The 17,177-nt window shown below is 38.0% G+C and overlaps 1 protein-coding gene across 1 annotated transcript in view; it reads left to right on the plus strand.

Moving 5' to 3' along the window:
• Window positions 1-17,177, plus strand: part of PAAF1 (proteasomal ATPase associated factor 1) — a 148,910-nt gene that overhangs the window by 12,335 nt on the left and 119,398 nt on the right. Inside the window, exons 4-7 of the mRNA XM_053708733.1 lie at window positions 1,507-1,596; window positions 4,785-4,883; window positions 6,737-6,887; window positions 7,400-7,594. Of these exons, the coding sequence (XP_053564708.1) occupies window positions 1,507-1,596; window positions 4,785-4,883; window positions 6,737-6,887; window positions 7,400-7,594 (535 nt within the window). The remainder of the gene's footprint in view (window positions 1-1,506; window positions 1,597-4,784; window positions 4,884-6,736; window positions 6,888-7,399; window positions 7,595-17,177) is intronic.

Consider the following 17,177-nt stretch of genomic DNA (forward strand, 5'->3'; position numbering starts at 1 on the left):
CCTGAAGAACTTTTTTTTTTTACCAAAGACTGCTTCAGAAGAAGCAAAATACATTAAAATGGTAAAAACAATAAAAGTATGCAAAGAAGACCAAAATACTGCTTTGCAAATTTGATCATCTGAAGCTTCATTCTGAAAAAAAAACCATGAAATGGCGACTGAATGTAGCAGAATGAGCTGTAAATCTCTGAGGCGGAACCTGCCCTGCCTCCAAATAAGCCTTGAAAAACAAAAGCTTTAACGAGGATGCCAAATAAATTGCAGAGACTTTCTAACCTTTTCTGAAACTAGAAAAACAACAAATAGACTAGAAGTCTTCTGAAATCCTAATAACCTCGATAAAGAATTACAAAGCTCTTACCACATCCAAAGGATGTAAAGAACTCTCAAAGATTTTTTTTTTCACAACGTGTAGCTTAAAAGGAGGAGCAGACTAAAACTCTGCCTCCATGTCAGCAAAAGTTAAATATGCAGCCATGATACCTAATTTGTAAGCATAGATTACCTTCTTTCAATTATAGATATCTCATGGTTATAAAAAATCTGCATATTTAAAGGGACAGTGTAGTAAAAAATGGATGATTTAGATAAAGCATTATGTGTTTGTACAGAGTTTGCATGTATTACTTTTTTGCAGTTAAAGTCCTTATAAATGAGTAAAACTTTGCTGGAATTGTACTGCTTATAAATAATTACATAATGATCTCTCTAAACATAGCTAGAGGCTTTCCCTACTAGCCTGCTCACAGCCAGGAGTCACAAGCTGGCATGCTGTTTAATGCAGATTGTGTACAGTGTAATGTGAAGAGCTAAGAACCCTTTTTTTAATCATTACAGCAGCACAAATACACACAGGAAGAAGGCTAAAATCAAGCAGCTACTTCTCTGCTCGTTAGTTTGTGCTTCACAGGTTATCACAGTATTAATTAGCCTCTGCACACACTGGAGCTTAATAACTTATTTGTGAAATATCGTTTCACAGAGCCGTATGTGAGAAGTTAGATATTTATACCCAATGACAGCATTAGTGAAAAATAGCTGAACTGAAGGGCAGGTCACGGGCAAATGCTGCAGTTTTAAACATATTTAACAAATTCTTCCAGAAGTGGTTATATTTATAATAGTATACATAGGGGGTGTATTAAAGCCCTGGATTCATTTAATATACATTTACTTTCTTTAAGGCCTCACATTATAAGTAGAGTCTCCTTTCATCAAATAATGGGTGATATATAACCCTCTTGATGTAAAATGCCAGTTGTACGCACTGACATTTATACTGGAAACTTGAGAACACCCATTAATGTAGATGTATTTCAAGATAAAGTGAAAAAAGATATATAGTGTTTATTAATAATAATGTTTTATACGTATCTAAGCAGTAGACTTTTGCCATATTTTGTTGATAAAGTGCATGAATTTGACAATAACTGGAATGTGTTTCTTGTAAACATGAATATTAGTTTACGGCTGTGCATTTTACTTTGGATGTTTTTTCTTTTGCAGAAGAGTATCACCGTTTCCTGCCCGGTAGCGGGTGTTACCAGTAAATTCCTGTCTCCTTATACCAGCTTTCCAAGAATCCATGAAAAAAGTGTAAAGTATTTTTTCCACATATATTTACATATGCCTTCTAAACTCTATCTATCTATCTATCTATCTATCTATCTATATATATATAATCTCATTCTTAAATTATTGTATAGTATACATCGGCAATGCTGCTGACAAATTTGTATACAATATAAATCTTATACGATTTTAAACTGTAATTTTCTTATCAAAATGTGCATTGTTCAGACATTTTTTGAGTTTATATTTTCTCCTTTGCTGTGACTGTTTAGAGCTCTTTCACTGGTCAAGCAGTCATTTTGTAGCATGTTAAGGGAATTTGTAGGAGATTTTCTCTCTCCTTTTTTCCCCAAAGGTTTATTTTGCCTGTTGGACAGTATGGTTTTATTCACCTTTATTTTGTTATTCGAAATAGTTGTTTTTGCTTTTGAATCTGCCACCTATACTGAAAATATAGAATACAGAGTATTCTCTGTAGAAAAGCTATGTAAACTGTAAGCTATGTAAACGTGAGACAATAACACTAATTAACCACTGATTTAGTGTTAGAGGAGAGATTTTTGTATCTGAAATAGGTGGCTGTGCTCATTGAACCCCCAGCCATAACTGGCATTTCGGTACCTATTTATTATGTATATATGTATGTGCTTGACAAAAATTGTTGATAGTTTTAGTGAGCAAAACTAGCTATTTCAAATACTAAAATTAGACACAAAGTAAACATTTCCCATAGAGTAAAGTAAAAAATGTTCATGATTTAGATAGAGCAGGTAGTTTTAATCAACTTTCCAAATTACTTCTGTAATCTAATTTGCTTCATTTTCTTGGTATCCTTTGTTGAAAAGTATACGTAGGTAGCTTCAGGAACAGCACTGCACCTACTGGGAGCTAGCTGCTGATTTGTGGCTGGCTGCACACCAGATGTGTTCTGCTAGCTCCTAGCAGTGCAATGCGTTTTCCTTCAGCAAAGGATACCAAGAGAATGAAGCAAATTTGGTAATAGAAGTAAATAAAAAATTTGTTTGAAAGTGTATGTTCTAACTGAAAGAAATTGTGAAAGAAAAATGTTGGGTTTTGTGTCCCTTTAATAGTCTAGAGTAGGTATAACAAGTTTCTGGAACACAGTACACTGTGAAATTGTTTTTCCCTGAATGTGTTCCCCATAACTTGTTATAACGGCTGCAGTGTATAAAATGTATGAGAATTGCTCATTTATGCTTCTTTTTGCAAAAGAAATAGCTGAATTTGCTCATTTAAACCACAGCCCATCAAAATAGGCGTTGTTTGCTGACATATCAGATATTTTATCAATCAAATTCTTCCCTTTCTTATCTCTGTCTCTCTGTACAATACAATTTACATTTAGAGCTCTATATCTCTTCCACCTCCCACTGTGAGTGTAATTTTTTCTGCTGACTCTGTTTATATAGTTTCTCAATACAATATAGCTAGGTATAGAAACTTTCAATTTAGGTGGGGTTACTACAGGCTAAATCAGCAATTTCAGGCCAGATTTTCATTATGTCTTAAAGAAACATGAAACCCAACATTTTTCTTTCATGATTCTAAATAACTTTCCAATTTACTTGTATTATGTAAATTGCTTCATTCTATTGCTATCCTTAGTTAAAGAAACAGCAATGCTCACGGGTGAGGCAATAACATGAGGCATATATGTGCAGCCACCCATCAGCAGGTCTTGAGCCTACCTAGGTATGCTTTTGAACAAACATTACCAAGAGAACAAAACAAATTAGAAAAATAAAGTAAATTGGAAAAGAGAAAATTTGTGTTTCATGTCCCTTTGACTACAGCACAGGTGGAATAAACATTTGATGGGTAAGAGCAGGTTAGTAACCATGGTTACTGATCAGCTGATCATTTCACCTGGGCTTTAGTTAAATCTGGCCATTTTTGGATACTTGAGTATTGGGGTTGAGAAACATTGCTCTAAGGTGCAGATCAGTGTAAGAGACCAGCAAGAAGTTAGGGCCCAAATACTGGCAGTGCCATGACAGGACTCTTGGCCAACAGCTGTAACTAAATCCTCCAATGTATGTTTTTACTATTAGCTGCTTTCTGCCCATGTGAGAGTGACTATTTTATTTTTATATTTGCGGCCAGTCTGTTGTTAATTTTGCACCCGAGTCTGCTCATGGGTGAGCTGCCTATGTCAGGGGATGTGCTCCGTGTTTACAGAGAGTGTTGCCCTGGTATGGGAGGAGCACCCAGTTGTTTCGGGTAATGCCGGTCAGGACATGGTACACTTTGAAATAACCTCTTTTTGATGAAACAAAAATAACTGGTATAGAATGTCCCTTTAAAAGGACAACAAGCACCTTGTAATTACAATACATCTCTATTGCGTTGCTATAGAATAATATATCGGCCAAATCTAAACGTTTTTAAAACAAATCAACATCATTTTTATTGCAATTGTTAGCGATATTCCACCCACCAATTGCCTTGTATGGAGGAGCTAATCTGGGCTTCACTCCAAAGGCAACAAGGCTTGCCATGGTCATAATGTTAATATACAGTACCTTGTTTTGCAGTTGTTATCAATTACAGCCAATTAGGGACAGATATGTAGCAGAATTGGCCTTGAGAAATCAGCAGGTGCATTTCAACTTTTGAGTATGTGAAAAATCCTCAATTTTCCGAGCTAACATTCTTCACACAAAACGGAATGTGTCGAGTATTTCACTTCCATAAGGCACTTAATATTGGAGTACATTTTTGGACACTATTTATTAAAGAGATTTGTCTGTAATTATTTCAGAGGTGTAGATCCTTGTCTGAAATATGTGACTGTAAAGCCACAGTTGGGCAATTTATTATGTGGATTAATAAGCTCAAATAAATAACGGCATTAAACACAGAATGGACACGTAGAAATATTTAAAAAAAAAAATGATTCTATAATTTTTGTTTTCCCAAACTCTGTTGTTTATGGAGGGAACATTGTTATGCAGTAAATCTTCCAACACTATTACTAATTTGCTTATTATACAATGGGTATGCAGCAGTGCATCAGTCTAATGATGACTTTTGCAAACTGATTTTTCCCTCCCATTATCCAGCTAGGCCCCCCAAGGATCTAAATTTACCCTCTAAAAGTTGTCCTTGTTTTTTTTTTTTTAATACTTTGTGAATGTAATTTTAGGGAAAAGAATGACATAGCTTTGCTTCATTGTAACTTCATCTCACAGGTAACGTGCTTGGACATCTCATGCGCAGGAGGACTTGGCGTATCCACAAGCACAGACGGCTCAATGAAAATCTGGCAAACTAATAATGGCGAAGTCAGAGTAAGCACCAAGATTAGCAAAACCTGAATTAAGAAAAGTTCTAATCACATGTTCAAGCCAGAAACAGAGTTTGCGGTGTAATAATTTGAGGTTGGGATTTTTATGTTATATTTTCAGCCGTATACATTTTAGTTCTTTTTCACATTTTTTTTATGAATGTGTGTTTAGATTGTCGGCGTGCATTTAGAAGCATGTTGCAGTATTAAAGGGCCGTTATAGTGGGAAAATGAAATGTTCCAATTTAATCTAAAGAGCATGTAATTTTAACATTAGTAACCCTGCAATGCTATGTGTTTAACCTCCACAATGGGGTTAAAGTACTGTTTAGGAGCCGCAGATCACTGCTGGCCATAGTGGATGCAGGCGCTGATGCAATTAGCAGTGGTAGTCACATAACCCAGCTCTTCGGCAGCACTCTCCGTCTCCCAAGCGGTACTTTTATTGTGTGTTAAACCACTTTGCATGGTTAAACACATAGCACTGCAGGGTTGCTAATGTATAAATTACATACTAAAACAAAAACAAAATACAGATGTGACCCATGTTTAAGAACACAGCCTTTCTCTTTAGCTTGTGCATAGGCCCTAATGTGCTGCCCCTTCTTGTAGCATTTTAATCTGGAATATTGTGTATGTGATAATATTACCAATCCACATTGCTTGCACCATGTATACAGTACACAACAATACTCTGTACAGAATATACTGATCAATGATTACAGTAATAGTATTGGAAATAACATTATTCAAAGGAAAAAAACATTTCTAACCTTTTTGTTTTTATAAATTGGTGAAGCATAACAGTGAATATCTAAATAATCAAATACAATTAAGACCCTTAGTAAAGGCTTTGTCTTGGGCCAAATTCCATAATATGCACTGCCCAAAGGTCATTCCTAGTATTTTATGTGATGTTGCCTAGATCACGCCTGTACGTTGCCTAGATCACGCCTGTACGTTGCCTAGATCACGCCTGTACGTTGCCTAGATCACGCCTGTATGTTGCCTAGATAATGGGAGTACATTACCTAGATCACGCCTGTACGTTGCCTAGATCACGCTATTAAAGGATCATAATTTTTTAGAGCGTGTCATTTTACAGATATTGACCCTGAGCTACTGTGTGTGTAACCCCTGCAAAGAGGTTAAACACACAGTAGAAGTGCTGCTCGGAACCCGCAGAGCACTGCTGGTTCAGATCAGAAACCGTTGCTTATCCAATCAGCAGCACTAGTTGCACATCTGAGTCTGCAGGTCCTGAGCAGCACTTATACTGTGTGTTTTTGCAGGGTTTAAACACACAGTAGTGTTGGGTCAATAGTATTAAAATTACATGATCTAACAGTAATTTTCCAACTTATGATCCTTTTAAACACTCATGATATAGATGGAGCATTCCTTTTTTTTTTTTTTTTTTTTTTCAAATTTTTAACTTTTTAAATTTTTTTTATTATTTTCCCTATCTTTTTTTTTTTTTTTTTTGAGAGCATATCTAGGTAGGTTCAGTTTTCATAATAGAAGTAAAGTAGAAAGTTTTATTTGTAATTGTATGCTCTATCTAAATCATGAGAGTTTTCATTGTTACAGGTTTCATAATATAGATGTGATGCATCTTTTCTGTTTGTAGGGGCATTGGTCAAACAGTACCAGATTACTAGATGACCTCGGGTATTTTTCTTTTCTTTGTGCAATCTGTGTGCCTGACACTCTGTAGTATCCACAGGCTAACATAGTGTGTGCTTGGTACCATATGAGGTTCTGAGAGGTCGGTTGTTGGCATATGAAGGTTGAGTCACATCATTTGCTATAGGCATGTGTCCTATTGGTAATGGCGGATGCTATTTCCTGTTACAGAGGAAGCTGGAAGGCCACATCTTTGATGTAAACTGCTGTATGTTCTACCCCTCGGGTATGGTTGTCTTGAGTGGAGGAATGGATGCTCAGGTGAAGGTATGGTCTGTAGAAGATGCCAGCTGCCCCGTCACATTTAAAGGCCATAAAGGAGGTAACTGTGTCATGCTTTATGTAACTTTGAGGTGACTCTGTAAGTTCTGGAAGAAATTAGCATTACAAATGTATTGAAACCATTTATTTTGTTTTTCAAACTAACAGTCATTCTATGGTATAAACTGCTCACCGGCTGACATCTTCCTCAGCTTTACTGATGGCAATAGCATGTTCCACTAGAATGGTTTCAGCACAGGAACATTTGACATCTATAGCAATTCCTATTTATTTCTTCTTCAACAGAAAATCTAATTTTAAATACATTTTATTCACAGCTATAGAGCTGGTGTCCAACACCTTCAATCCAATTACTATTATATGAACATATTAAGAGGAACCAGTTCTTTCAGTGTGTGTGTGATTTTATTTATTTATAGATATAGGCCAAACAAATTGTCACACCTCCTTTAATTTGGTTCATGTTATTAGACATTTTATATAGTAAATGATATCACTGTTTCTAGACATTTAAATTGTATTTTCTATAAAATGCAAGTTCTGCCCCTGCAGGTATACTAGACTTGGCTGTGGTGGATCGTGGACGAAATGTAGTGACCTGTTCTCGGGATGGAACAGCCAGACTGTGGGATTGTGGGAGGTCGTCCTGCCTAGCTGTGGTTGCAGATTGCGGGGTACCTATTAACGGTATATCTCTTGGTGAGGCAGACAACACAGTAAATCTGGGATCCCCTGCAGAACCCCCTAGTAAGTAATCGGATATACCCCTATCTACACCTGCTGAGTTACCATGTACATATTCAGTTGGCTATTTGTAACAAAGACAAATGTGAATCTGCTGACTGTTAGTTCATTTGCATATCTAATCTTATAGAAGGAAGCCGATATAATATACACATTGGTTCATCCCATGTTTAATTGATATTTGAGTTTTAAAACATAATTATTCATTTAACTTATTTTAACCTATTGCTCATTATAAATATAAAAGTTTAATTCTGTTATGTGAAAGCTGATTTTTTAATGCCACCATGTGAACACTTTTTAGGTTCTTATTTAGTATTTTACCCTTTAGTGACCAGACCATTTATTTAATTTTATGACCGTTTGGGACCAAGGCTATTTTTACATTTTTGCGGTGTTTGTGTTTAGCTGTAATTTTCCTATTACTCCTTTACTGTACCCACACATATTATATACCAATTTTTCTCTACATTAAATGGACTTTCTAAAAATACCATTATTTTCATTATATATAATTTACTATAATTTTTTTATAAAATATGATGAATAAATGAAAAAAACACTTTTTCCAACTTTGACCCCCATAAACTGTTACACATCTACAACCACCAAAAAAACACCCATGCTAAATAGTTTCTAAATTTTGTCCTATTTGTAGAAATACCCAATGTTTACAAGTTGTTTGCTTTTTTTGCAAGTTATAGGGCAATAAGAACGTAGCACTTTGCTATTTCCAAACCTTTTTTTTTTTCAAAAATTTGCATAAGTTACATTATAACACTGATATCTGTCAGGAATCCCTAAATATCTCGTCACATGTATATATTGTTTTAGTAAACAACCCAAAGTATTGATCTAGGCCCATTTTGGTATATTTCACCGCCAAATGCGTTAAAATAAAAAAAAATTGTTCACTTTTTCACAAACCTTAGGTTTCTCACTGAAATTATTTGCAAACAGCTTGTGCAATTATGACACAAATGGTTGTAAATTCTTCTCTGGGATCCCCTTTGTTCAGAAATAGCAGACATTTATGGCTTTGGCATTGCTTTTTGGTAATTCGAAGGCTGCTAAATTCCGCTGCGCACTACATTTGTATTATGCCCAGCAGTTAAGGGGTTAATTATAGGTAGCTTGTAGGATTAATTTTAGCTTTAGGGTAGAGATCAGCCTCCCACCTGACACATCCCACCCTCTGATCCCTCCCTGACCCCCCTCAAATAGCTCTCTTCCCTCCCTCATCTCACAATTGTCACCGTCATCTTACGTACTGGCAGAAAGTATGCCTGTATAAAAATAATTTTTTTTTTATTTTTTTTTTTAAAGATATTTTTTTTTATGTATTTTATATAAAGTGTAGGATCCCCCATTACCCCCAAACAGCTCTCTAAGCCTCCCCCCTCGACCTATTGGCTGCCATCTTAGGTACTGGCAGCTGTCTGCCTGTACCTGGTATACTAACAAATTTGCCCCTTTTTTAATAAAAAAATATAAACAGCCCAATTTCTGTGGAGTAGCTTCCCCCCCCCCCCCTCAATACCCTACCCACCTCCTGGATCCCTTTCCAAACCATTTCCCCCCCCCTCCTTTTGGTTATAATTAATTTCCTTGTGCACGCTCATGAGCCCCGCCTCCTTGCGCGCTCACAGACATTTGGTAACAGGATCTGGAACAAGCGCCAGCGATGGGCCGCCCACCCGCCTGCCTGCAATGACTCCCACCCACCAACGATCGGCACCATCCCTGGCCGATGCAGAGAGGGCCACAGAGTGGCTCTCTCTGCATCGAATGCTTAAAAAATGGTATAGCAGTATGCCTCAATATCGAGGCATCACTGCAATACCCTAAAAGCGTCTGGAAGCGATCATGATCGCTTCCAGCGCTTTAAAACCCTGAGGAAATACAGGTTACGTCCTTGGTCATTAAGTGACATTTCTTTCATGTAATTAGCAAGAGTCCATGAGCTAGTGACGTATGGGATATACATTCCTACCAGGAGGGGCAAAGTTTCCCAAACCTTAAAATGCCTATAAATACACCCCTCACCACACCCACAATTCAGTTTTACAAACTTTGCCTCCCATGGAGGTGGTGAAGTAAGTTTGTGCTAGATTCTACGTTGATATGCGCTTCGCAGCAGGCTGAAGCCCGGTTTTCCTCTCAGAGTGCAGTGAATGTCAGAGGGATGTGAAGAGAGTATTGCCTATTTGAATACAATGGTCTTCCTGTAGGGGATCTATTTCATAGGTTCTCTGTTATCGGTCGTAGAGATTTCTTCTCCTACCTCCCTTTTCAGATCGACGATATACTCTTATATACCATTACCTCTACTGATTCTCGTTTCAGTACTGGTTTGGCTATCTACTATATGTAGATGAGTGTCCTGGGGTAAGTAAGTCTTATTTTTTGTGACACTCTAAGCTATGGTTGGGCACTTTATATGTAAAGTTCTAAATATATGTGTTTAAACTTATATTTGCCATGATTCAGGATAATCAGTATTCCTTCATTCAGACTGTCAGTTTCATTATTTGGGATAATGCATATGAATAAATATTTTTTTTTTCTTACCTTGAAAATTTTCAATTGACTTTTTTCCCTGTGGGCTGTTAGGCTCGCGGGGGCAGAAAATGCTTCAATTTATTGCGTCATTCTTGGCGCAAACTTTTTTGGCGCAAAATTTTGTCATTTCCGGCGCCGTAGTTTATGCCGGAAGTTTGTTCGTTGTTACGTCATTTTTTGATGCATATGTGTTCAGACGTTTTTTTTGCGGCAAAAAATGTGGGCGTCTTTTTCGGCGTCAGAGGATGTGGCGTCATACTTGGCACCAAAAAATATGGGCATTGTACTTGGCGCCAATAATGTGGGTGTCATACATATTTAAGTCTCACTTTTTTGTTGCTTCTGGTTGCTAGAGGCTTGTTTGTTTTGCATTTTTTCCCATTCCTGAAACTGTCATTTAAGGAATTTGATAATTTTGCTTTATATGTTGTTTTTTTCTATTTACATATTGCAAGATTTTCCATACACTGTTCCTGGATCAGAACATGCTGAGGGATTCCTGTTGACTGAGATCAGTCCTACCAAAGCTAAGTTCATTTATTTTAGATAAAATATTTTTCATTAACCACAAACCTCCTCCTTGTACATCAGGTAAATGACCTGTAACTTACAATGAGAAAGAGAAAAAAAGACAAGAAAAACGTTAGGCAGCAAAACACATATTACCTTACACACAATTATAATCTTTATCTAAGCTGCTATATTTTCTACGGTCCTTCTCAGAATATGTGGAGGCTTCTCTCATTTTCATACTTTTCCCTTTGGTTTCTCCTTTTAAATGTCAGTGGATACAACAGTCTATATCGGAGAAATGTAATCTTGGGGGTGGTATTCTTATCACTTTAGCAATATTATTAATCTAACTAGAACCAATGAACAAAACTCAACAAATCTCAAAACACAACATGTGAAACTAATGGAGCCACGGGCACCTGTCGCCCTAGTGTTTATCTATATGGCTAATAGTAGCTTCCTCATCAATTTTCCCTATATTGGGTAACCTATCATGTCTGATCAGCAACTATTATTCTCTAAGACTTCTCTGCCTTTCTCCCTAACTTATTCTTCCATTACCTTTAAGTATCCAGTAAAACCAGATCTTCTGGAACGCAGGCCCTGTATCCTGTATAACTGCTGCTGTCTCGTACATCGAATAAATCATCTGTATTCTAGTTAAAACCTCCGTTCATGTAGGTATTTAATTTTTCCAGTATTTAGCTATAGCTATTCTTGTGGTGGTACAGAGGATTCGGATAAAAGTGTTTATATGTGGATTTAATCCCGGTACTGTCTCGTGCAACAGTGCCTGGGCCGGTGTAAGCGAGATTCGCTCATCAAATAATATACTCAGCAGTGCAGATAACTCCCCCCAAATGTTTTGGACTTTAGGGCAATCCCACCACATGTGGAGATATGATCCCCTAACCTTACACCCTCTATAACAGTGGCTAGAACCTCCTGATGTCATATGGGTTGTTTTTACTGGTGTCAAGTACCATCTAAAAGTTGTCTTCAGTATGTTCTCTCTGAGGTCTGCACTAATAAGGCCCCTACTAGCGTGATGGAATATATCACTCCATTCGTCTATCGTATGCTCCTTCGCTATATCTCCCTCCCAGTTTAGTAGCAGTGTAGTTTTAGTTAAGTACAGGTAGCCCTCAGTTTACTCCGGGGTTAGGTTCCAGAAGGAATGGTTGTAAATTGAAACCGTTGTAAATTGAAACCCAGTTTATAATGTAAGTCAATGGGAAGTGAGGGAGATAGGTTCCAGGCCCCTCTCAAAATTGTCATAAGTAACACCTAATACATTATTTTTAAAGCTTTAAAATGAAGACTTTAAATGCTAAACAGCATTATAAACCTAATAAAATAATCACACAACACAGACTTCACTTGCATTTCTCTGCAAACAGTTCTTTCTATGCATTCCAATCTGGACTGGGTTATAGACAGGAAGATCTTGTTCCTTTGAAATCTGCTCTATAGCTCAGATCTGGTTAAACTGATTAATTTCAGCTTGCTTGGCTTTACTGCAACACAAGCGGACAGCTCCACCTACTGGCTATTCTAATAAATGCACTGCTTCTCAATGCTTTCCAATAGCAGTCACATGACTGGAAAAAAAGGTTGTTATTCTGAAACGGTGTAAATTGAACCGTTGTAAAACGAGGGCCACCTGTATTTATTTTCCTGCAGCGATATGTATAATCTAGAGATTGCTTTCTTGGGTCTGTTAATTGCTGTACATAAATTTTCAAGTCGTCCTTTGACTATGTGGTCTAGCACTATTAATGTGTATTTGTATAGCTGATGTGACCTGTAGGTAAAGAAACCAGTGTATCTGAATAGGCTCTAATTTTTGTCTGAGTTGCGTGAAGGTCAGTATTTTACCTTGTGAATGCAAATCCGCAACCCTGTATAAGCCTTTATTTTCCCATTTCTTTATATGGTATCTAAACTCCTCATTTAACAAAAATTTTAGCGGCATTATTAGGGATTGCTTAGGAATTAACTTCCCTATCTGTTGGATCTTAGCCCATTGTTTCTTAGTCATTTGCGTAATTTTGTTTTGGTAAGCTTTTGGGTCTTTGTTCTTTACAGTACCCCATATAATGTCGTCAGGTTCCTCCATCCCCCCCATGGTTGCCTCCAAAGCGGGCCAGAGAACATCTTTCTGTCGTCTACCAAGTATTGAGTTCTGCGCCAGTCTTGCTGCTGTGTAATAATCCTGTAAATTGGGAGCACCCACCCCCCCCAACTGTCTATGTCTCGTCAGAATTTGATGTGGAATCCTCGGGTGTTTATTGTCTCTCAAGAATCTATGTATGTCTCGTTGTAGGTTATCTAAATCTGATCTGTTAATTTTAATTGGGAGAACCCTAAATAAATAAATAATTCTGGGCAAGATCGTCATCTTAACGGCAGATAGTCTCCCATACCAGGAGAATCCCATTTTCTTCCATTTCCCCAGGTCTGATCTAATTGCTTTGTATAGAGGAGTGTAGTTCGCGGCATATAATTTGGAGGAGTGAGTAGTCAGTTTTATCCCTAGATATTTTAAGCCACCCGAGACCCATTTGAAGTCAAAATTCTTCTCAATCGCCTTAATGGTGTGTTTAGGAATCGACAAGGGAAGGGCTTCGCACTTTTCTACATTAATTTTATAACCCGATATTTGGGAGAATAATTGTATAGCGTGATATACATGCAGCAACGAAATCAATGGTTTCAAGATGGTTAGTAAGACATCATCCGCAAACAGGGTGATTTTATGATGTGTCGTCCCTACCTCCAATCCCCAAATATCAGGGCAGTTACGTATATATGCAGCTAGGGGTTCTATGCATGGCGCAAAAATTAAGGGTGATAGAGGGCATCCCTGTCTCGTACCATTAAGAATACGTATAACTCTAGACTGATGTCCAATTGCTCTGACCTGGGCTGTAGGTGTCGAGTATAGTCCCTCAATAGCTTTCATAAATCGCCCTTCGAAACCCATTAGTGATAGCAATCTCACCATATATTTCCAATCAACCCGGTCAAATGCCTTCTCCGCATCCAAAGATAGGATCAGAGAAGGCATCCCCCTGTCCCTGAGAAAATCAATAACTGATACCATTCTACGGATATTGTCTGGGGCTTCCCTGTCCTTAATAAATCCGACTTGGTCAGGGTGTATAACTGAGGGTAGGATGTTTTTCAATCTGTTAGTTAATATTTTTGTAACTATCTTGAGATCCTGATTGATAAGGGAGATCGGTCTGTAATTAGCACACAGGTGAGGATCCCTTCCCTGTTTTGGTATCACCACTATCTTAGCCTGAAGCAGTTCCATCTGTATTTCTCCCCCTTCCATAATGTGGTTAGCAAACACCACCAAGTGAGGTGTTAGGGTATCTCTAAAAGCCTTATAGTATTCCCCTGGGAATCCGTCTGGGCCTGGAGCTTTACTTGGTTTAAGATCTTTGATAGCTGCCCGTACCTCTTCGTGTGTAATTTTAGCATTAAGAGTTTCCCTATCTTCATCAGAGATTGGTTTCAGGTTTGATTTGTGTAGAAAAGAATCAAATATTTTGTCCGTCAAGGGGCAATGGTGTACTTTAGTCCCGTCATACAGTTCGCTATAAAATTGAGCAAATGTGTCTACAATTTCCTGTGGGTGGGTTGTCATGTGGCCCTTTGAATTCTGTATGCTCGGTATAGACAAAGTTTGATAATTGTCTCTAATTTTTTTCGCTAGGTATTTATCTGGTTTATTCGAAAAGATAAAGTAGTTCGTTTTTAGTCTGTGCGCCGCCTTTATGGATTGCTCATTTAGTATAGATTGCAACTTGTTCTTCGTGTTTGTCAGGTGTGTCAGCGTAGTGTGTGATTTAGTTATTCTATGTGCTCTCTCTAATGAGGTAATCTCTGAATATAGCTGTTTCAGAACAAGGTCATTCTGTTTCCTAGCTGCTGTCTTTTCTTTAATCAATACTCCTCTGATCACTGCCTTATGTGCCGCCCATGTTATTATAGGGTTGTTAGTTGTGTCTATATTAATCTGCCAGTATTCCTCTAGATCTTTGAGTATTTTATCTTTAATAAGCGGATTTTTAATACAGGATGGATCATACGTCCAAGATTTTGTTCTCTTCGGGTCTAACAAATTACCTAGGGTGAGTTTAGTGATAGAATGGTCTGACCAAACACACGGTAGAATATCTATCTGTTGAATTATTGGTTGCAATATTTGACTTGTGTGTATATATATATATATATATATATATATATATATATATATATATATATATTCTATCTTCGTGTAAGTATTATGTGCTGAAGAATAGAATGTAGTGTCCCTAGCACTTCCATGTATCACCTGCCAAGTGTCCTGTAACTCATGTTGCCCAAGCATCTCCGCTATGTTCTTAGCTACTCCTCCCTGTCTTTGCTTCTTTTTAGTTTGCAGAGTGGCTGTGTAGTTTGTTAATGATTGTATGTCTACGTTAAAGTCTCCTGCTAGAACTATGCGCATCCTGGACCAACCAGTCAGCAGATTAGATATATTGTGAAAGAATTTATCTTGTTGCTCATTGGGAGCATACACATTACAAAAAAGTATGTCTATTCCTCCTATCTGACCAGACACCAGGAGGTATCTGCCCTCCCTATCAGCTATAGTTTCTATGTGTGTGAAGGGGATAGATGAGTGAATAAGGATGGAGACTCCTCTCTTTTTAGACTCTAGTGTGGAATGAAACTGTTGTGCAAAATCCCTTGCCCAGTACTTTGGAATGGTGGAACGGAGAAAGTGCGTCTCCTGTAGGAAAATTACATTGGTCCTTATTCGCCTATAATTAGTCATTGCTGTCCTTCGTTTTACGTCAGTGTTAAGGCCTCTCTCGTTGTGCGAGAGCAGTGTGATTCTAGGTAATAACATTCTTAAAAAATATGGCCATACTCTACTCTCTTCTCACATATGTCTAAGTATTTTAAGAGTACCTTATTCGACATCTGATAGGACAGCTCCCAGCATCGCGCCAATCCTCCTATGATTGATGAGCATCGCGTGCGCTTGAGGTATCCCGTGACTCCAAACAACAAAAACAGAAACGTTAACATAACTACTAACATGTTATAATAAAACAGTGTGCTGGCAAACATGTGTCAATACCAACACTTTGTGTATTTTACATGTAGTCACAACAACAACAACCACAATAACAGACATCATGTAGGAATTAATAAACATACAGTAGTCTTTTAAACTTGGTGCCTCTATAACCTCTTTCTTCTTCCTGAGGCTAAAAACTGTTACCTACGTCTCAACTTCTCACAACCAAACAAGAGAAATCCGCAGATAGAATATTGTCCCCTTTGTGTCTAAGTCTCAAGTTTTAGTTTTCTTTTTAGTAACCTTTTTCCATCTAGGTCTCTGAGACTTTGCTTGAGAGTTTTAAGGATCCGGGGAGCCTGTTACTGTTTCCTCCTCCATAATTTCGGGCGGGTCTAACTCCAAGAGTCTGCAAATAGCAGGTATTTCCGCTGTGGACTTGATCGTGGTTGTTCTACCATTTCTCACAACATGTAGGGCAAAAGGGAAGCCCCACCTGTATGGAACATGGTGTTTTCTGAGGAGGAGGGTGAGCGGACGAAGTGCATATCTTCTTTGCAGGGTCTTAACGCAGAGATCTTTGAAAAACTGGATAATGTTACCCTGGAATTTAAAAGTGGGGTTTTGTCTTGCAGCTGAGAGTATTTTTTCCCTGTCAGGGAAATGCAGAAGTTTAAGTATCACATCTCTCGGGGGTTGATCTGGTTTAGGTTTTGCCCTTAGGGCCCTATGGGCTCTTTCTAGTGGAACTTCCGAGTCGCCTGGTGTTCCTAAGATTGCTCGAAATAGTTGTTGGAGATAGTTGCATAGATCTTCGGCTCCGATTGTCTCGGGGACCCCTTTAAGTCGAATATTGGACCTTCTGCTCCTATTTTCAATGTCTTCAATCTTCTCTTCCAACTCCATTATTTTTTGCTGTTGGGTTGTTAGTGTTTGGGATACTTCTGCCACCTCTTCACCCATTTCATCGGTTGCATTTTCTAGTGAATCCACCCGAGTCCCCAGTTCTGAGATCTCAGTTTTGATATCAGTGAGGCTGCTAGTAATTTTCTCTTGGAAGCTATCCATCTTCTCCCATAGTTTATTGAAATTGGATGCAATATCCTGTTTGGATACTAAAGTATGAAGGTCTGCCCTGGTCACCGGAGTCATATCTTCAAGATCCCCTTCATTTTCAGACTCCAAATCTTCCTCTGCCTCATTTGAAAGAAGATCTTTAACTTTATGCATTCTGGATGTTTTGAAAAACGCCTCCATGGATGCTGGTTTCAGGCCCTTATCAGCTTTGGCCCCCTTCCTGGTCGACATTGGGAACAACCCCTTTAAGCACTTCACTCTCTAGGTCAGTTAGGTGTTTTAGTTAGTTTTGCAGGTATTCAGGTGTACCTAACCCTCTGATCTAGTTCTGGTCAGAAGATAACAGACGTC

Source organism: Bombina bombina, chromosome 3, assembly GCF_027579735.1.
Source record: "Bombina bombina isolate aBomBom1 chromosome 3, aBomBom1.pri, whole genome shotgun sequence".
Lineage (NCBI taxonomy): Eukaryota > Metazoa > Chordata > Amphibia > Anura > Bombinatoridae > Bombina > Bombina bombina.